This window comes from Condylura cristata, unplaced genomic scaffold (assembly GCF_000260355.1).
Source record: "Condylura cristata isolate star-nosed mole 26May11 unplaced genomic scaffold, ConCri1.0 scaffold00008, whole genome shotgun sequence".
Taxonomy (NCBI): Eukaryota; Metazoa; Chordata; class Mammalia; order Eulipotyphla; family Talpidae; genus Condylura; species Condylura cristata.
The window spans coordinates 9,789,809-9,810,053 of NW_004567109.1; the positions used below are offsets into that span (position 1 = coordinate 9,789,809).

The following is a 20,245-nucleotide window of genomic DNA, read 5'->3' on the forward strand; positions in this document are numbered from 1 at the left end:
CGAGCAGCGGGCGGGTCAGGAGAGGTCTGCCACGCCATGTGGTCACCTCCGGGGCAGGCGGGAATCGAACTCATGCGGAAGCGTCTTTAGATTCTCAGTGCTGTGCTTTAACCCGCTGCGCCACCAGGGAGGGCCCAACATATATTTCTTAAAGATTTATTTATTTATGCTTACAGAACTGGGGTATAGGCCAGAGGTGTGGTGGGTGAGAGGATTCACCAGAGGCAGAGTGGGAAGCAGAACAGGATGATTGACAAAGTACACTGATGAGGGAAGCAGCGGGGGGGGGTCAGGAGAGGTCTGCACATGTGGGTCAGCCCCCTGACCGGGAATCAAACTCCTAGAGCCGCAGTGGCTTCGAAGAGCTTCACAATGCAGTGTTTTAACCCACTGTGCCACCAGGGAGGGCCCACATTAAACATATTTGACATTAAAAATAATCCACCCTTAGGGGTGTGGCTTTGAGACTGCGAATGATACCCTGAGGCGGACTTGCCTGCTCCCTTTCTGAAATACAGACGTGAGGGAAGCGTCTGGTCTGGATTGAGTTTAGGGAGGGTACCATGAACCAGCGTCCTGATGAGTTTATTTCCTGAAATAAATGATGAAAGGTGGCAAAGCCATTCCCCGAGCAGGATTGCAGCAGCACGATGAGAAGCTGGGCCACTTGATGTGTGAAACCAAAGCCAGAACTGATTAAGGAGAAGTCTCTTGGGTGCTGGGCGGGACAGTGTCTTCTGCCCATCTTTATTTCAGCTCATACCTGCAGCCCAGGAGAAGAAGCAGATACTCACTGCAGAGGCTTTCTGGCTGAGCTGAGTAAACCTTTATCTAAGGGCCTACTGAGACTTTTTTCAGCTCTTATACTGGAACTTTAAATTGTCTCCTTTCTTCATCCCTACTCATGTGCCTGGTTTAATTAATTGTGTGTATGACAAAGTGAGTCTTTTGACTGGAATAAGGAGATAATTCTTTCTGCCATCAATTTCTTTGCCAGTTGATCTACTTTTCACCTAAAGTTCCAGAAAGAATCCCAAAGCTGAAGCCCTAGTAGCATTTTGTCTCCTTCAACTTTGTTTCAAAGGCAAACAGTGTCACTCTTGGAGGTTTGTCAAGAAGTACAGGTCTGTGTTTTGTGGACTGTTCACAGGGTAGGAAAGCCCTCCTGAAAAATGAGTTACAAGACTTCAGTTTACAGGCCTGTAGCACATGAAAATTGGTTCTTTTTTATCTCATCTCTGCTAATTACTAAGTCTAGTAGAGAAGGACTAGTGGTTTATGGCAAGGGAATTTCATTCAGCAAACATTTATTAAGCATGCACTGTGAGCGACTAAGGAGTGGTACAAATTCTCTAGCTACTATCCATTGCTGGTAATGATGTTGGTTCTAGTAAATCCAATGGAATCCAATGTAAATGGATCTGATTACACTGAACATCCAGGCATTGGAACTCATGAGAGGGTGAAAGGAGCTCAGTGTTTCACCCGAGCCTGTGCTTACTGGCCCTGTGACCTTGGCACGTTCCTTCACTATGCTGGTTCCATCTGCTGTCTGCCAGGACTGTCGTGGGGAAGGTAGGTGGCGCGCAGGCGGTGTCTTGGCCAGTGCCAAGCTACCCTGGTCTGTCTCACTGCCCACATCTGGTCCTCTGCATTCAGAGGAAGCATGAGCAGACAAGAATACAATGTGGCAGTGGGCAAACAGCTAGGAAAATAAGTAAATCCCGTGAAAAGATCTGAGTATAGGGAAAGATTGAATGGTTTTTAATCCACGTGTAATAAAAAGGGGAAAGCTCTTATCTGTACATGTATTAGCCTATATTTCACTCATAGATAAAAGTACTTTGATTACTTATGTGACCAGGAATTGATACAAATTCATGGAAGCATCTTTAACACTAAGAATCAAAGGAGTTTAAATGTCTGACTATAGAACACAACTCTGGGTTGGGGCCTCTCTCAGACTTCTGTCCTGTGGAGCAGTGGGCCGCCAGCCTGTGTGCACCCTTCTGTTGAGGTGGGGCAGATCCCCCACTTCAGACAAGGTCTCCCTCCACGTTGGTGCCCCAGGCAGCTTCAAGGGCTGATGGAATAACAGCCTCTATCCTGCCCTGGTGCAGGTCCTTACTAGGTTCTGGAAGAAAGAGCGGAGAGCAGGGCTTTCGGGCAGCAGACTGCTCACTTCTGGCCCTTTCATCAGCTCACCCCTGCTTCTCTTCCCAGATGGTCACCCTCGTGTCACCGCTGAGCAGCGAAGTTAACAAATGTTTTAATTTCACTGCTGAGCAATTCTGCAGAGAGGGAGACAGCAGAGAAGATAATGAGAAGTGCGTCGGATGCTACCATTGATGAAAACTTCCCTTCCCCACTGGCTCAAATGATAATGCCAGATAAATTGGAAACTGAGAGGCGGATTTGGGATAGTCAGAGAGCTTGGAGTGCACAAAAGCCGACCTAGGCTAGAATGAGATCGCTATCTGCTGTATCAATTAAAATGCACGGGGAGAAAGGAAAGGGAAATAAAGAGAAAGAAACATGTTTGTTAAGGGCATTAGCAAGGAGCTGGTCTGCACCAGTTATTTATTGCTGTGTAGCAATTTACTTAGTATCTTAAAAGAAACATTTGTCACCCCCAAGGGTTGTGGGGGCCAGAAGTCCAGGCATAGCTTAGTTGAGTCTCTGGCTCAGGGTCCCTCGCAGGGCTGCAGACATCTGGAGGCTCAGCTGGGGAAGTGTCTCTCCTAAGCTCGCTCATGACTGTTGGCAGGCTTCAGAAGATCTACTTCCAAGCTCACTGACTGTCGGCCAGAGACATGAGTTCTTTGCCACATGGACCTCTCTATAGGGCATTTCACAACATGGCAGCTTGCATCCCCCGGAGCAAAGACAGGGGGCTGTGGAGGTGAGGGGCGGGAATAGTGAGTGGAAGTCACAGTGACCTAACTCTAGAGGTGGCAGCCCACCATTGTGCCGTATTCTCTGCCTTGCAGGCAGGGGTGTGGGGAGCCATTTTAGAGGCCACCTTCCTCAGGCCCCACTCTCAGGGGAAGACACTCTCCAAGGATGTTAGGGCAGCCAGCAAAAGCATGAAAGGTTGAATAAATGAGGCCAAAGGAGGTTAAGCATCCAGCTGGTACTTTAGCTCGTGTTATTTTTTAAATAGGGGCAAAAATGAGTTATCTTAGGTTCCTGGAAGTTACTCTAGTAAAACCTTAGTGGGGATTACTAAACTGTTTTATTATCTAAGTTTAACTTTTGGAGTTGACTGAAATACCTAGATTTTTTTTTTTTTTTAATTAGCTTTAGACAGCCGTTCTGTGATCTGTCATGATCTGTTCAGGCTGTACCGAGCAAAGCAAATAAGCTAAAGCCAAGTCAAGGAACACAAAGTCCAATTCATTTATAATTCCTATTAGTTTGGTTGAAGGGGAGAGAGATAAAATCTGCAAATCAACTTTTAACATATGATTACTACCAGAATTTATAGTAACTATTTAGCTGAACTTTGGAAGTATGACATCCCTTCCTGGAGAGAGGAGGGAAACGGGTGTGTGTGTGTGTGTGTGTGTGTGTGTGTGTGTGTGTGTGTGTGTGTGTGTGTGTGTGTACAGAAAACCTTAACATTTTACTCATTAAAGAATCTCATGAGAAAATGCTTATTTTCAGTAGTTTTTCCTTCTTGTATATTTAGAATTGACAATAAAAATGTCAAAGATAAGCTATAGTTTTGCCAGGCAGAAATATAGGCTGTGTACATGAAATCAAGTTTTTCTTACCATACTTTTTTTTCAAATAAGTTCATCATTTCTAAAATAACCATCTTAATTTCGCCTTCCCGCGGGCATTCCTTCCTCTTGGGTGAGAGATGCATTGTCAGACCAGAGGAAAGAATGCTAATTTTGCCCCCCACTGGAGTGGTTGACACTAATATTTAGGTTCAGAAGAGTCAAGATGGTATGTTGGGGTCAGATGCATGGTGCTGAGGCCTCTGGAGCAGCAGCTGTGTGCCCAGGGCTTCCCCCGGAAGCATGGTGTTCATGAGCCAGAAAGTGCCACAGAAAGGTCGTGTTGGTGGAATCAAATTGTTGAGGACCTTACTTGCCAAATCCAAGGAGCACAGGGTTCTTGTGGCTGGCTAATATCTTTCTGGGCATTTCTGTTCTGTAGGCCATAATGGGGTGTCTTGAGGGTGAAGGAGGACCTTCCACATTCCAAAGAATCCTGGATAAAGTAAGAGAGGAGAGCCTGGATGTTCAGACTGTTGTGTCACTGTTGAGGCTGTACCAAGATTCGAATTCCTCGGTGAAGAGGGCACTGGTAGACAGGAAACTGGAAGGTGTGGAGGCAGAGCCGTCGAAAGGTAGGCAAGACTCCATCCATCCATTTGAGTTTTATTCTGGGAAGCTTGTTCCAGCGATACATTTCTTTAGTGGTTTAGTCACTGTTCCATGGTTTCACGTAAATTCTGCATGTGTTTCCAGAGGACGCATGTTAAATAATACTGACTTAATCTGATGCTCCATTTCTACCTGCTAGTTACCTGTCTTTACCTAGATGCTGGAGAATACCGTCAGTGTTCTCCTGCCCTTCAGGAAGCCACACATCCAAATCAACGTTTTGTGTGCCGGAGGTGAACGGGTTCACGCTTAAAGGCTGCAGTTTCTCTCATTTGGGTTAGGTACAAAGCAGTGGCCTTGCCAACCAGAAGTTAACCTCTGGCGGGCTCTGAAGCTTTGTATTTCGACAGATAAATGAAACATTTTTCTTTTCATAGAGTTTAAACAGAATAATAAAGTATTTTCCTCTCTAAAAGGAGATTCTGCGTTCGAGTGCTCAGAATAGGCTGAGAATCACTTTACAATTCTGTTAGATCTCTCTTGACAAACCACACTGTCGTTTTCTTCAAATTGACTAGTTTCTCTTGTGTATCTCTCACTCTTGCCCCCAGGGAGCACAGAGGAGGGAAAGACCTTGTCTGTTCTGTTACTAGAACACAAAGAGGACCTGATCCAGTGTGTAACACAGCTGAGACCTATTACGGAGTTCCTGGAAACTGCCAAGGAGGAATTCCTGACTGGCACCGAGAAAAAGGTAGCTGAGTAGAGTGTCTCTGCCTCCCTTCTGAATTCACAGAGCACCATTTAAAAGCCTCCTCGTGGCATATAGCGCTTTCAGGCTCACAGTCCTCGTGTGCAAAGCATAGTAAGCGCCTTTAAGTTCAGGGACTTGTTTCCTGCCTCCTCTGTATCCCCTGTAGCAGCTTAGTGAGGGCCTTACATATTGTCCTTGTACATTAGCTGTGTAGATGTGGGGAGGGTGGGCTGGGCAGATTTCCAGATATTTGAAGGATAAATATGTGATAGTCCTGATCTGACTCTATTTTTAATGAAAAACGGTTGCCCCAAGAGTTAAAATGTTAAAGTATATTTGTCATTACTGAGACATTTTCCCTCTCTCAAAATGACACACTGTTCTGTAGAAAATTGGGAAAACAGGGAAAGAGAAAAAAATTCACATCTCACTCAGGTGGTCATTGCCACGCGTTAGTTTAGAGCATATATAGTGTAGAGCAGTTAGTTTAATGCTTCTGGGTGGAGGTGACACAGGACCGACAGTTTTGTAACTTTGCTCTTTTGTTTCATACACTGTGAACAGATAATAAGGATTTGGGTGGCTGTGTTGTATTCAGGCTAATGGACACGCCACAACTCGTCCATTCAGTATTATTGGGCATATGTTTCCAATTTTTTTGTTATTACAAATGATTCAGAGAACATCCTTGTACATAAATCTCTGCAAACTTCTCAAATTATTTCCTTAGAATAATTACAAGAACTGGGATTTCAGACTAGAGGGTATAAAAATGTTCAGGTGTTTGATATATATTGCAAAATTGCCCTTCAGGGGATTGGACCAATTTACTCCCCCCACTGGCTATGACAGTCCCCAGAAAACTGCTGGCGTGGCTTCTCACGTCAGTTAGATAACCGCGTTTGTTGGTGTTATTGATTTCAATTTGGTGCTAAAATTATTCTTCTACCTTGGAGGAAGGAATAGGGCCAGAAAACTTTGTTGTGTCAATTCTTAAAACTGTGGGAAGGAGCTCTTCAGAGGATGCTTAGAGTGGCTAAGCGCTAAGTTAATAGTGAGGACTGGGTTTTAGATATTTTTTATTCCCTCCTGACCTTATATTACCGTTCTCTCCTATAAAATGGGAACTATCTTTAATCTCAGAACTGGACTTTGCAAATCATGTTCTTAAAATTTAGCTCTCCTGAACATCTTACAGGAAGGTAGAATTCAGATTTAGTGTAATTTCAGACACGCAGGTTAAGTAAGCTGCTGATAGCTGTAGAAATACCGGATTCCCTGTTTAGTGCTCTCATGCGATTACTCATTCAAACTTCTTATTAACTAGAGTGAATGTGTCCTTTGAAAGGTCTCATTGTCTTGGTAAAATCGCATTTATAGGTAGAGCCTGAGCTAAGCCTTGTTCTCTGCAGTGAGGCAGACCACACTGTCATTTTCTTCTGTCACTTTCAGTTTGCTTGACGGAAAGGGCTGAAGCAGAAGAACTTAAATTAGTTATAAATCACAAAAGCACTTCTTAAGATTGGGATGCCAACAGAACTTCATTAAGCTGCTCCTCACGAAAATTGTAGCAAAATAATAAAGCAGAGGGGTGTCAGAGTACATGTTGACCCAGTTGCCATGGTATTTTGACATCATGTGGGACAGTGCTCGGGCCTTCCGGAACTTCCCTGTTATCATAGGTGCACGGGCCCTTGCCTGGGACACAGTGGGTTCTGTGAGAAGCAATAAATAGGAATATCTTTACTTCCGGGGTTGGAAATAGGTACAAAAATTTGTGGCTTCCCACCGAACAGTGTGTAGAGGATCTCTTAAGCACTATTAAATGCTAACCTTGCAGCATCTTATAAATCACAGATAGTACACTAATTTTAAAGATGAAGAAACACACCCTTATGAAGCTTAAGCAACTCGCCTACAGCTGCTTGGGACCAGTACAGACACCCACACTTCTGAACGAAGCACGCCATCTCAACCACTGCTAACACACACTGCTTTCTCATGAGTCACCACTGTCACTGACGAAAGATCACTTGTATTTAGGCTTTATGGCCAGCTCTATAAACAGTCATTTCATTTTAGCTTTATAGTAACTGGAAGAGTTGATATTGTTACAATCCTCTTTTGCAGATGAAGAAAATGAAGTTCAGAGACTTAAATAACTTACCCAAAGACACACAGCAGTAACTCTTAGAACTAGGGTCCAAACTAGGCCTTTCTGCCTTTAAAGCCTACATGTACTTTTGATGACCATATCTGAATGCCTCGCTACATATAGGTTTCTGCTGAGGGGTACAGTACTAAAATCAGTATGGCCTTTAGATCCACGCTCTTAAATTTTTAATTATGATTGACTTAGAACTCTAGTGTATGTTAGACTTTAAACAAAAAGAATAATTACATTCTCTTCTGACAAGGACTATGACAACTTGATTTATGATATATGCATTCCTTTCAAATAGAGAGATCTAATATAGATATTCTCTTCATATACATGAACCCAATTTGGTTTTATAGCTAAATTCATTATTTTGAATGGGAGTTAATTTGATAATGGCGTCCTCTGCCTTGCTGCCGTGACTGATTTGCTTGACTGTTTCTCCCGAGAGCTGGCATTTCCCCAAAGGAAAGCTCAGAATTCAGTTACTGTGAATCTGTACATTACATGTATTGAAATAATCCCCTGCATTATCAGCTTCACAAGAGCCAAGTTATGCACATTGAGTCTCAATCCCCTAAGAAGCAATTCTGTTGTAGTAGAAAAATACCTGTAAGGCAGCTATCACGTGCTTTATTTTTCAACCTTTAGCTGGAGTCCTGTGCCCTCTTGGCTCAGTGCGCCCTCTGGCATACCATGGAAGAACCAGGTGGTGGAATGGTGGGGCGATGACTGGGGCTAAATGTAGAAATGCATCTTCGGTGTATTATTTTGGAGACAATTATGTATAAATCATCTGCCTGTTCAGATTGCTGTGCAAATAAAATGTTTTCACAACGTGCAGCCTGTTGGAGACAAAAGCCCTACGTACACCTACAGTTGAGAAAGGAAGACCTATGCCGAGCTGTTTGTCTGGAGACTGTTTTGAATATTTATTGGAACAGATTAAGGGAAGAGACTATGAATAAAGGGAGCACTAGAGACCAGCAGAGGAGGTGGTGGAGGGAGACAGGGCATCTTGTCATGCATCTTGCTGGGTTTTCCAGTGGCACATCAGCCACGCTTAGAACTGCCGGTAACTGGTGTCTGTTGATGGCTTGCCACTGCAGGTGATTCTGAATTGCTGTGAGGGCGGAACACCCAAGGAGACAATAGAAAATTTGTTGCACAGAATGTCAAAAGAGAAGACTCTGACTGCTGAGAGTTTGGTAAAACTCCTCCAGGCTGTGACGAAGTCATTCCCAAACTTGGGCCTTCTGCTGGAGAATTTGCAGGAAATGGCCACTTTACCAAGCACCGCAGGTACTAGTTAATTGTTGACTGTCTGGACCCCTCCTGCAGAAAATGAAAGCTTAAAACGCCTTTTCAGCTCTATGCCGGGGAGATGAGATAACATTAGTAAATGCCAGTGCAGAGCTAGCTAGCTGTCACAGAGCGGACATGCTTGTGTGTCTGCAGTGTGAACTGAAAACTGAGAATTCTTTTCTCCATTAAGCTCCCCTACAAGGTTCTTCTGTTCAGGTTTGCTGATGTGTGGTTGTTTCAGGACTGGCACATTTCACCTGTGACTACCTAAGTTGCAAACAGGCTCATGAAGCTCCTCGTATTGACAAGCTGTGTGGACAGATGTGAGCAGCAGAAGCACCCATCTTGATTTCCCTACCCTGTCTGAGTGCTCTGTGGCTCCTGCAGGCCCTGAAATTAACTGCTGTCATGTCCACTCAGCTTGGCAAGTGAGTCCATCGTCTATGCCCTAGAAGACAGCCCCACTCTTGCCAGTGCTCCCTGTTCTGGGTGTTTTAAAATAGAATGGTCCTCACAGAAAGCGTATTTGGGAAATGGCAGTGCTTTTTCCCTCCTTTATTACACAAACTTAAGCAACTTGAAAAATGAAGAAAAGCTAAAATCATATCTTTGACATTTTATCACATCTTTACAATGTTGAGATACTCATATTTTTTAACTTCCTCCACTTGACAGAATAATAAACATTCTTTTCCACAGTAAAGGAAAAGCCCCATATTGTGAAGACTAGTTTTCCATGGTAAGGGCATGCGTGACAGACCCCCGTGGTTTGGGCCAAGTGGAGCATGGGAGTGGAGGCTGGCGAGACCGCCTGGTTTGCATCCTCCCTCATTTTGTGGCTCTGTGGCCTCCAGCCAGTCCCTAACCTTCTTGAACTTCAGCCTTAGTCAGGGATAAGACTGGTACTGCTCACACTTGTTTTTGTGGTTGCTGTGAGGTAAAATCCTTAGCACAGACCCTAGCTCAGTAATCATTGTTATCATCATTGCCAACACCACAAATTCCACAGTGGCAAATATCTTGATACATTTTCTGCATTTAGATCACTTCTTAAGGCTAGATTTCCAGAAGTTAGGGGCAAAGGAGAATAAATTCTTAACTCTTTACAAAGCTAAGGGAAATGCTGACAGTTCTGCCTTTTCCTCACTTTCAAATAAATCTGACCTCTTAAAAGAGAGCCTAACAGCTGGGCTCAGAGGACATCTAAACAGCAGGACAAGGGTCAGCTCCACCACCGCAGCCTTGACTCGGGCCTGTATTTGTTGGGGGAGCACGTGGATCCTTCACCTCAGGCTTGCCACAGAAATAAAGCCCCTTGACTGCATCTGAATCTCTTATAAGTGCAGCTTCTAATTACCCCTTGCTGAGCAGTCCCAAACAGCTACCACCAGACACTACCTTGCAAAGTGTTACTGGTTTTGTGACCCTGAAGCACCAAGTGATCAAGTGTAGACGGAAGGGGATCTGAGCACATGTGTGTGAGGCCCCAGGCCAAGAGCTGAACTTGCTCTCCAGAGGAGGCGGAGCTCTGGCCCAGATAACGCCCTTCCTCGCTCATTGGTAACTCCCCAAGCCTTCAGTAGAAGCCCTTAAGGAGGTTTTGTTGTATCAAACATTATTGTTTTGCCAATATCCTTACAGTCCAAGCAAGCCCTGATGATTATGGGACTGAGCTATTGAGACGGTATCACGAAAACCTCTCTGAGATTTTCACAGACAACCAGATGTTACTAAAAATGATCTCACATGTGAAGAGTTTAGCCCCTGGAGAAAGAGAGGTAAGAGAGGAAGAGAGAGAGGGAGGAAGGGAGAGAGGGAGGAAGGGTGGGGCAAATAAGAGTGAAGGAAAAAAACATGAACATGTGTATTTTATAATATATACTTATATTTTACACAAATATACACACACAGCCATGTTGAGAAATGCTAAGGGGCGTACAGAGGAGATAGAAGTTGATTCTGTTTCTGAGGCAGAGTGACAAGTAGGATGGTTACAACTTCTGTTACGGAGGGGCCTTCCAAAGGAGGAACGAAGAACTTGGTCATGTGTACACATTTTTCGTTTGAATGAGGCGAGGGGCGTTGAGCCCCTCCCAGCACGCGGTCCCATCGCCCAGCTCTGCCGCGGGGCCGCGGCCGGCCATCCCTCACGTGCGTGTTTGTGCTGCGTCTCGAAGGTCATGGAGAAGCTTGTGGAACGTGATGCTGGTTCAGGTGGCTTCAGTTCCCTGGTGTCCGCAGTCCTAGAAAAGCAGACTCTCTCTGCCACGGCCCTTTGGCAGGTACTGCTGGTGGCTCAGGAGACAAAGACCTGCCCGCTGAAACTGCTTGTGGAGGAGATCCGCAGGGACCCTGGCGCTGAGGCTTTCCTCCGGGCGGGTAGGTTGCCTGGCCTCTCGTGGCCTTGCCCACTAGGCATTCTTGTCAGTCTCCCCAGGAAATGGGAGGCGTGCCATCGTGCAGCCCTTTGGCCTTGGAAGTCGGAACCATGTGTTTTGTCCAAGGACACGGGAGTTCAGAAACCTTTGAAAGTAAAATCCACAGCAATGAGTCTAAGTTTATATTAATAATTATATTCTGATCAGAGCGCCATTGCCATTTTCCGCACTCCGCCCCGAAGTAGGAGAGAGGTGACGGATGTTCTGTCATGAAGAAATGGGTTGAGAATGGGTGAAGGGAAGTAGATGGTGCCCCGAGTTCTCCTGATGAGTCGTCAACCCTTTTCTTTCAGTGACCGCCCCAGAAAGTGCGGCCCTAGTAACCATCCTGAGGCATCACACGTCCATCCTAGAGGCCATCAAGCACAGCACCGAGGTCAAGGGCCTCACCTCAGAGGAGGAGCACCTGGCAGAGGCTGTCAAAGAGGTGCCGTGGGGACGAAGCACAGGGTCTCCCAGGGCGGGAAGGTCTTTGCTCCTAAGGGAGGAGTCAGCCGTAGACTGCCTGCCGGTTACTGACCCCTCCAAGCTAACACTTTGTAACACTTTCACCCTTTTAATCCCACCAACTCCGAGTGGCGGGTGATGTCACCTACATTTTACAGATGAGGGAACTCAGGCTCCAGGGGCTTCGTAAATAAGCTCCAGCTGGTCAGAGGTGAAGCCAGGATTTGAACCCACATTCATGTAATGCCAGTCTAGATTGTTCCATTTGTATGAACCCAGGTAAATCTCAAAGGGGCTCATGATAACTGTTCTCCAACATGTTCTGCGAAGCAACTTCTTCCAGAGAAAGGAAAGTAAAATTGTTCTTATTACATGCTCTATTCTGGCTTCTAGGAACAGCCAAGATAAACATAGCTAGAACAAAGCCTTTGTCCATATGGAGTAGCAGATAGTGCCAGCTCATTTTCTGTAAGACTTCTCACAGTGTGGCCAGCATCCCAGAAAAGCCAGGTGGGGACTGGGTGGGAATCATGAGTGTCCAGCCCAGGATCATGTGCATCTTGAGAGGGGAGACTTAGAGAAGAATGAAAATTAAATTATAATTCGTCCGTGGTGCTTGGGTCCAAGTAGGCTGGAAGGTGTGCACACAGGTGCCCGCCACCACGGTCTGACCGTGGGGAGACAGTGGCGCACATCTCTGTGTGGCGTCAGAAGAAAGAGCCATCCGCTAGACTCTGCCCAGCATGCCACGCACTGCAGAGAGGCGCTGTGCAGTTATCAGTTTTAGCCTCGCTAATTAGTCTCATGCCTGCCTCAAGGGACATCAGGTTTATTTAGATAGACTTGAAAAGAGCAGAAATAAAATATCTTCTAAAATGAAAATTCCATTTGACCATCTGTGGCTGGTTTAGCTTCATTTTCTCCGTGTACTGACTCTTTCTGTTGCTCGCTCTAACGTTCTAAGAGAGAACAGCTTTGAAATAATATTCTTGGCCTCTTTAAAGCCCCGGTTTGAACCTTGTCTAAAAAGCTGAATTTCTTTATGAAAGAAAATGATGTTTAAAAGGATCCATCTAAGTATCTAAAATTGTGAAGCCCCTGATCATGCAGAATCACTTCCAGACATTGAAACAAGTATGTATTATGAAAAACAATCCTGATCATTAAGACAGAAACACCCACAACCAAATCCTACAGCTTTCTAAGCTTTTAATATTTAGATCTAGAAGCATTAAGATCCAGAAAATGTCATATTCAGATCTAGAATTTTAAGAGATAGAAAAGTTCTTTGAGAGACTCCTGGTTTCTGCGGAGATATTTCTCACGGAAAATGTTCAATGAGTCCGTGCTCCGTCTTTCTTTTCACACGTCATGATATGTGCCTCTTTTTCTTTTTTTTAAATTAATTTTTTTTGAAAAGAGGACCCTCTGCTGTATTTACAGCAAGAAATGTAAACTTGTTGTAGATAGAGCCGTGCCTTCCTGAAATTTAGCTTTTGTCTTCAGTTGAAAACCATGGGAAAATCTGATGCTAACCACAAACCTCTGTCTCACGGTATTCATTTAGATTCTGAGCATTTCCTCTGAGACAGCCAGCCCTGAAGCTTCCCTGAGAGCAGTGCTGAGCAGAGCCACGGAAAAATCCGTCTCAGCTGTTGAAATATGTCACCTCCTGTGCCGCGTCCAAGGTTCTTCCCCGGGCCTGCAGCCTGTCATGCAGGAGTTGGCACGCATGGGTAAGAAGCGGGGTGTCAAGGGCCTCCTGAGGGAGGCAATACCCTTACTAGAGAGAGGAGGTGGCTCTCTCGATTTCCCCCATTGCCACTTCAGTTTACATGCTTTCAGTGCCTAGAAAGGCCTGGGTGTCCATCTAAGATGGTGCTGTTTGTGTTCCTCAGAAATAAAAGGTGACAGTGGTATCGCTGCTGGGTTCAGAGTGTCCCAAGTAGCCTCCAGTCCCTTCCAGTTAGAAAGCCAAGTAAAACAGAGCTCCCAGAGTCACACACTCTCTCCTGTGCAGGTTTCCTCACTCAGGAAGATGGTGAGAAAGAACACTGGAAGGTGAATGATAAACTTTACCTTGAAGCCACTGACAAAGCTGAGGGAAAGACAGCCAAGCCAGGTGAAGAAGAATGCCAGTCTGGGAAGCAGGACCATCCAGGAGAGACTGGCTCCGTGCCAGAACCATCCGAGAAAGACACTTCCGCCCCCCCAGACTCTGCCAAAAAGAGCTTCGTCTGTCAGGCCTGTGACAAAAGCTTCCACTTCTACTGCCGCCTGAAAGTGCACATGAAGCGCTGCCGGGTGGCCAAGAGCAAGCAGGTGCAGTGTAAGGACTGCAGCGAGACCAAGGAGTCCAGGAAGGAGCTGGAGAAGCATCAGCTGGAGGCCCACGGTGCAGCTGCAGAGGCTGACGCCCCCAAGAAGAAGAAAAAGAGGCTTCCAGTGACGTGTGACCTCTGTGGAAGAGAATTTGCTCACGCCTCAGGTACACCCAGGAGGCGGGTCATAGAGGGCGATGTGCTGGGTATTGCCTGCAGATTCTAGATGAGTGAGTAGGGGTGTGCGCGGGACTCAAGTATAGATCAGGCTCCAACTGGCTGGGGTGGTGTGTGAAGGACAGCGAGAGCTTTGCATCATTCGCCTGAGCCTGATTCCCCATCTGGTAAGTGAGCACCCTGACCCCGCCTCCTTTTTCGGGATTATTGGGAAGATTCAGGTGATATAGCTAAACTCCTAGAACAGCACCTGCCGTGGAGTTAGTGAAGCGTGGCTCTTCTTACTGAGAATCACCACCAGCTGCTTCACCCTAGGTTTCCATATACCACTTTCTTCTTGATAATAAACGAGAGTCACAAAAGCCACAGACTGTAGTCAGAACTCTGCTCCCTGGCCCCAGATAACAGACTAACCCAAGGAAAGAGAAAAATGAATCTTGCGTCTCTTTCTGGGTAGCTGGTCCTATTTGAGGGGAGGTGGGGCAGGGAAGATAAACGCAGAGCTCTCCATGCCTGCTCGAAGCGGGAGTGGGGCAGGGCGCCTGGGTGGAGGCGCAGTGCGGCTGGGGCCCTGTGGGCACACTGCTCCCCCGGGAATGGCATGGTTGGTGGCCTCGTGCAGACTTAGGGTTGCTGGCTGGTATGACTCTGCCCCGACCCTTCCCTAGGCATGCAGTACCACAAGCTGACCGAGCACTTCGACGAGAAGCCTTTCTCCTGTGAAGAGTGTGGGGCAAAGTTCGCAGCCAATTCCACCCTGAAGAACCACCTGCGCCTGCACACGGGGGACCGCCCGTTCATGTGCAAGCACTGCCTCATGACCTTCACCCAGGCGTCCGCCCTGGCCTACCACACCAAGAAGAAGCACTCGGAAGGTAAAGTGTGGAGAGGTTCATTCTCTCCTGCTAACTCTGACCTGCCTAAAGACCCATTTGGAATTAGGTATGATGTGGAGGAATCCAGAAACAGAACAGAGACTCTCTGGGCACGCGGGCAACTGGGTGTGTGCACAGGTGTGTGAAATGCTTGTGTGGGTTTCTGAAGAGAGGCTGGCTGGCGTAGCACCGACTTTGTTTACCTTTGTAGACTTCACATAAGACCCACATCCCTCGGGCTAAGATGGCGTGCAAGAATGAGGAACCTTGGCTGAGCACCTTCTGTGCATGGAGCTGACAGAAGCTGAGGGGTGGGCAAGGTGCTGGGTCCTCGGGGCTGACGGCCTGGTGTGCAGGTGGCTGTCCAGAGGCGGTTACAGTGCAGCATCATTGGCACGGCCGCCTGGAGAGACGCCAGCGTCCGGGGGAACAGTGGGGTGGTGCTTTCTAGTCTGCTTGGACAAAAGGAGGTGTGTTGTCAGAAGGCTTCCTGGGGGTCCTGTGTGTTGCTGGGAGCACTTGTGTACAAGCAACAGTGCCTCCACACCTGCCCGGGTTGTGGTGGCCTCCCAGCTGGGTCTTCTCAGTACTCAGTCCTGAGTAAGCCTTAAAAAGTAAGCCTCATCAGGTCACATCTGCTCCAGACCCTGCAGGGCCTTCTCATCCTGCTCATGTCAGCCCAAGGCCTGGCCCACTCCACATGGATCCCCCGCTTCCCAGCAGCCCATAGGGAGCTGGCATGCGGAGGTGACCTGGCATGTGTCAGATTCCCGAATATTTTAGCAGCCTTTGGCACTCTGTTCACTACATTCTCATCGTGTGTGTAAAAACAGCAAAGCCAGGTCACTGGTCACAAGTTCATGGCAGGCCACTGGGAGAAGCTCTCACCTTTGTGTGCGGTTGTGATTCTGTGCACAAGGAATTCAGGCTCAGTAGGAGGAAATAATTGTTTTCTGGGAGTGGGGAGCGCTGACACACCTGTGGTGGCCGGGCTAGCAGGTGGGTGATCTCAGGTGTTGAGAACCCCCTCCGTCCCCGGGTGGGGAGACCACCCTGCACCCTCTCCATTTTGACTGATAGGATGGCTCAGACCTCTCACCCAGCTCCCAGACTGCCTGCTGTTGTCTCGCCCAGAGACTCTGTTCCCAGGACTTGCCTTAGAAGGTGCTGTGGTTTGGAGGCGCGCCGGAACGTGAGGGCTGGCTCCCATGCGCTCTGTCTCTTCCAGGAAAGATGTACGCATGCCAGTACTGTGACGCCGTCTTTGCCCAGTCCATCGAGCTGTCCCGCCACGTGCGGACCCACACTGGGGACAAGCCATATGTCTGCAGGGATTGTGGCAAGGGCTTCCGGCAGGCCAACGGCCTCTCCATCCACCTGCACACTTTTCATAGTAGGTACCGAGAGTGTGTGCCGGGCACTCAGCTCCAGGCCCGGCCCCAAGAAGGCATGTACCCATCTTGACAAAAGTGTCAGTCCACCAGGGCCCTATCAGCACCTGCCTCCCCCTGCCCCTGCAAAACTCAGAGTCCCTCACACCTTTGTCAAGAATCCCATTTTAACGTGTGATTGATTGTGTGATGCCTATTGATGCCTATTTCTCTGTCCAGGCTTTCTTTGTTCTTCTTTTTAGCCTGCATGGCTCTGTTTGGTTGACAGAGGCAAATTATGTTTGAAGGGAAAAGCTTCGGTAACAGACAGGCACTGGAATATTCCCATTAGTCCACTGAGCTTCCATTTTCTACCCTCAGCCTCTTCCCCTCTCTCATCTAGAATCCTGTCTGCCTTTCCCGGGAGGGGCAGGCTGGACTCTTGAGGTAACGAGTGCCACCACAGGTCGGCTTGTGCCCAGCGCGCTCTCCCAAGCGCCCCTGCGTTCACTCAGTAGGGTCCACCTCGTCTTTCTCCCCTTCTAGGATGGATACAGACAAAAAGACACCAAAGACACCACTATTACACACACACACACACACACACACACACACACACACACACACACACTCAGGAAGGAAGGAAAAGGAAACTCTGACTCCTTATTACAGCTTCAGAAAGTCGTGGTGAGACACTGGCTGGCCTTCGGCTTTTCTTCAGAGGCCCTTGTTGCAGCAGAAACGAATCAGCACAGCCTAGCAAGGAGCTCAGGACACTGAACTCGCAGACTTGGACTTGGTGCTACCATTTACTTCCTTGAGACCTTAAATAAATTTCAAAGCCTCTTATACCCCTGCTTGGCCTAGAGAAAGCAGCACTACCTCCCTGGATTATTGTGAGAATATTCGTGGGGCATCATCATATGTGAAGCTTGAAGTTTCCTGCCTAGCACATAGAACATGCTCAATAAATGCCAGGCATTATTAGTGGCAAAGAGCAACCCTCTCGCCTTTGTGAGAAAACCTAGCTTTCTTGAACCCCTGCTCCTGTCTCCAGTCCCCACCAATCCCCCACATACCAGTTGTAGTTGAGTTGTCGCCAAATAGTGTCTCGTTAGCATGTGCTTTGTGGCAGCACAGTCAAGTCTGCTGCCAGCCAGTAGTGAAGGACTTTGCCGGAGAGCCTCTGTGGCTGGACCCTGGGTAGTGAAGGAGAATCTACAGTGCCGCCCTCCCCAAGGAGTTTACTTGGCTGTCTAGAAACGCAACTGTGGTAGACTCCCACACAGTGGAGGGCTTGACCCAGTGCTGCCACAGTTTTGATGTCCTCTTGACCTCTGAAAGGACATTGTGCCCCCCTCCCGTAGCACCCTCTGGGAACCGGCAAAGGGAAACCCTCCGTCTCTAGAGTAGAGAGGCTGTATCTTCGCAGCAACACCCCTGCTCACGTCCACTCTCCCCGCCTGCTCATAGACCACATCATTGCTTCAGTGTCTTAACTGACATTGTAAAACAGACTCAAGAGCTCCTGTCCTCAGGGAAACTCATTAATGGTCCCAAGAGCTGCTGTATGTCAGGACTCCTGAATTAGTCGGAAGCCTCTGCACACCAAGGAGGGCTGGTAGGCTGGCCCTTTCTTGCAGGCTGAGGGTTTTCATAGGAAAACATTCCACTTTCTATTGCTTTTGGAAAGAGGCTGAAGTTTCCCGCCACAGGGAAAGCAGATGCTGTCTTCACCATGGCTGGTTCATCTTCCTGAGATCTCACAGCAGCTGGCATGTCCACGTAAGCATTAGCTCAGAGCGCAGCTTGGGAGGGAAAGCTGGGATTGCTACCCAGGCCAGCCATTCGCTCCTAGTGTAAAGTAGGACTGATAGAACCCGGGAAGGACTAGGTGAGCTCAGAGGACATGAGGCATCGGATCACACCTGCCCTTAGCACTCACTGTCTTTATTGCTGAGCCCACAGAGGGTGTGAGGAAGCATTCCCTCTCAGTCACCCTGCGGGCAACTAAGGAACAAGGGAGGTGATGGGGGTGCTGGCCATCTCAAGAGAGGATTGGGCAACTCATATGCCCCCTGCAGGTGAGGCAAGGATGACACCCTCCGCAAAGGAGTGGTGGAGTTTACCTGTCAGCTATTAAGTGAGAAATTGAGGCGAATGATTGGGGCTGCAGAGGCAGTAACTCCTGGAACCTTGCAGGAATGCTGCCTCCCGGGATGAACGTGGGGAAGTCGGGAGGTCGCTACTTGGCTTCCTATCCTTGGAGTCTGTGAGCCCGCAGGGTGCGCGAACAGTGTCGCATCTGGGCCTGTGCAGGCCGCCCACAGGCCCCTTACTGCGCCCTGTGGTCTGTCTTTCCCTCCGCCCTTCTTCTCATGGCTGTCCCCCTGGGAACCAGACATCGAAGACCCTTATGACTGCAAGAAGTGCAGGATGAGCTTCCCCACGCTGCAGGATCACCGCAAGCACATCCACGAGGTGCACTCTAAGGAGTACCACCCCTGCCCCACGTGCGGGAAGATCTTCAGCGCCCCTTCCATGCTGGAGCGGCACATGGTGACCCACGTCGGCGGGAAGCCCTTCAGCTGTGGGATCTGCAACAAGGCCTACCAGGTGAACCCATCTTCTGCCCCTGACTGACCTGCGCTCCCGCCAACCTTCCTTGAACCCCCACGTATGTGCCTTGCGGGGCCCCTTTGTCTCTAGGATCCGCAGTTTGGTTGGTTCTCATGAAGGGGACAGCTGGCAGTGATTCAGAGTCTCTTAAGGTGACCTGCTAGATGTGGTTCTTCCTCAGGCTTCAGCCTCACCGTGAGCCAGCGCTGCCTGGCCTGAGCCTCGTGTGAAGCCTGAGGACCCCATGTGTCTGGCTAGCAGAGTGGCAAGGGAACGTGTAACACTGTCTGGAATTCTCTTGATAGCACACTTAGGGGTGGTGTACATTTTTTTTTAACTGCCAGGTCAGAGCTCTGCTTTTTTACCTTAGAATCTGCTATGTAATTAAAGTGAAACCCCACATAGAACTAAAGAGAAGCCATGTCTGTGAGAAGCTCTTAAACCAGAGAGGAAAGAACGACCATTGCTGGCGTCCGTGAGGTGTGGGGGCAGAGAGAGACGGCGAGCAGCTAAGTGCCACGCAACAAAGACTGAGATTTGGCTTTGCGCCAGGCCTTGTGCTGTGAGTCCAGTGTCATGAGCTGTAGTGACCAGGACTTCAGCTCCTGGGACCCACTGGATGGTTGGGGAGTGCCCCAGCATCTCTCTGGAGCCCGGGAGGACGGGGCACTTGCTCCAGGCCCTGCTCCTCTGCTGTGCCCCAGGCCTGGGAAGCAATGGTGAAGCGCCGGTGCCCCCCCACCCCCGAAAGCGGGGTGTAGCTCTGGCCTTTCTATTTGCTAACCTTGGCCCTGGGCAAGTCATTTAACCCCTCGGTGCGTCGGCTTCCACTGCAGTGAAGACATTCCCAACACCCCACACAGGGTTGTGAGGGACCTGCCTTGTCCCCATCCACACAGCTTCACTCTCCTGCCAGTACTCACTGTGCTCGGAAGTGAGTGACTGGAAGGCTGCGTGCTTGCCTGAGAACGCTTTCCCTCTCTTCGCGAGGGTCTCATCAGTTCTGCAGCTTGCTAGCACATTCTGAGACCTAGCATTTGCAAAATTCCTTGCAGCAATTGTCTGGCTTGTGGTACCACAACCGGACCCACCATCCTGATGTGTTTGCTGCTCAGAACCATCGATCTTCCAAGTTCTCATCACTCCAGTGCAGCTCCTGTGACAAAACGTTTTCCAACACCATTGAACACAAGAAGCACATCAAAGCGGAGCACGCAGGTAAAGTCGGGGCACTGCCACCGCGAATCTGAGCCACCGAGTCAGAGCGACTTGGTGCCGCGCATCCTCGGCGCTGCCCCCAAAGCCCAGCTCCAGGCTGTAGGGTGGTGTGCATTGCTCACGGCCTCTGTTTGCCTGAGCCTGGAGGTGCCACTCAGGGCGGCGGCAACAGGTTCTGGTGTGGGCAGGTGCTCAGGCTTGGGGCCCTGGAGCAGTGCAGGAACCC

At 48.5% G+C, this 20,245-nt stretch overlaps 1 protein-coding gene across 2 annotated transcripts in view; it reads left to right on the plus strand.

Annotated features, from left to right (window-relative positions):
* Positions 1-20,245, plus strand: part of ZBTB40 (zinc finger and BTB domain containing 40) — a 65,336-nt gene that overhangs the window by 37,809 nt on the left and 7,282 nt on the right. Inside the window, exons 4-15 of one of the 2 annotated variants that reach the window (XM_004678583.2) lie at positions 4,168-4,360; positions 4,949-5,091; positions 8,359-8,551; positions 10,196-10,332; positions 10,732-10,933; positions 11,286-11,419; positions 13,007-13,175; positions 13,460-13,927; positions 14,606-14,812; positions 16,041-16,205; positions 18,584-18,798; positions 19,857-20,019. In XM_004678583.2, the coding sequence (XP_004678640.1) occupies positions 4,168-4,360; positions 4,949-5,091; positions 8,359-8,551; positions 10,196-10,332; positions 10,732-10,933; positions 11,286-11,419; positions 13,007-13,175; positions 13,460-13,927; positions 14,606-14,812; positions 16,041-16,205; positions 18,584-18,798; positions 19,857-20,019 (2,389 nt within the window). The remainder of the gene's footprint in view (positions 1-4,167; positions 4,361-4,948; positions 5,092-8,358; positions 8,552-10,195; positions 10,333-10,731; positions 10,934-11,285; positions 11,420-13,006; positions 13,176-13,459; positions 13,928-14,605; positions 14,813-16,040; positions 16,206-18,583; positions 18,799-19,856; positions 20,020-20,245) is intronic. The other variant, XM_012722506.1, reaches the window with a different exon arrangement.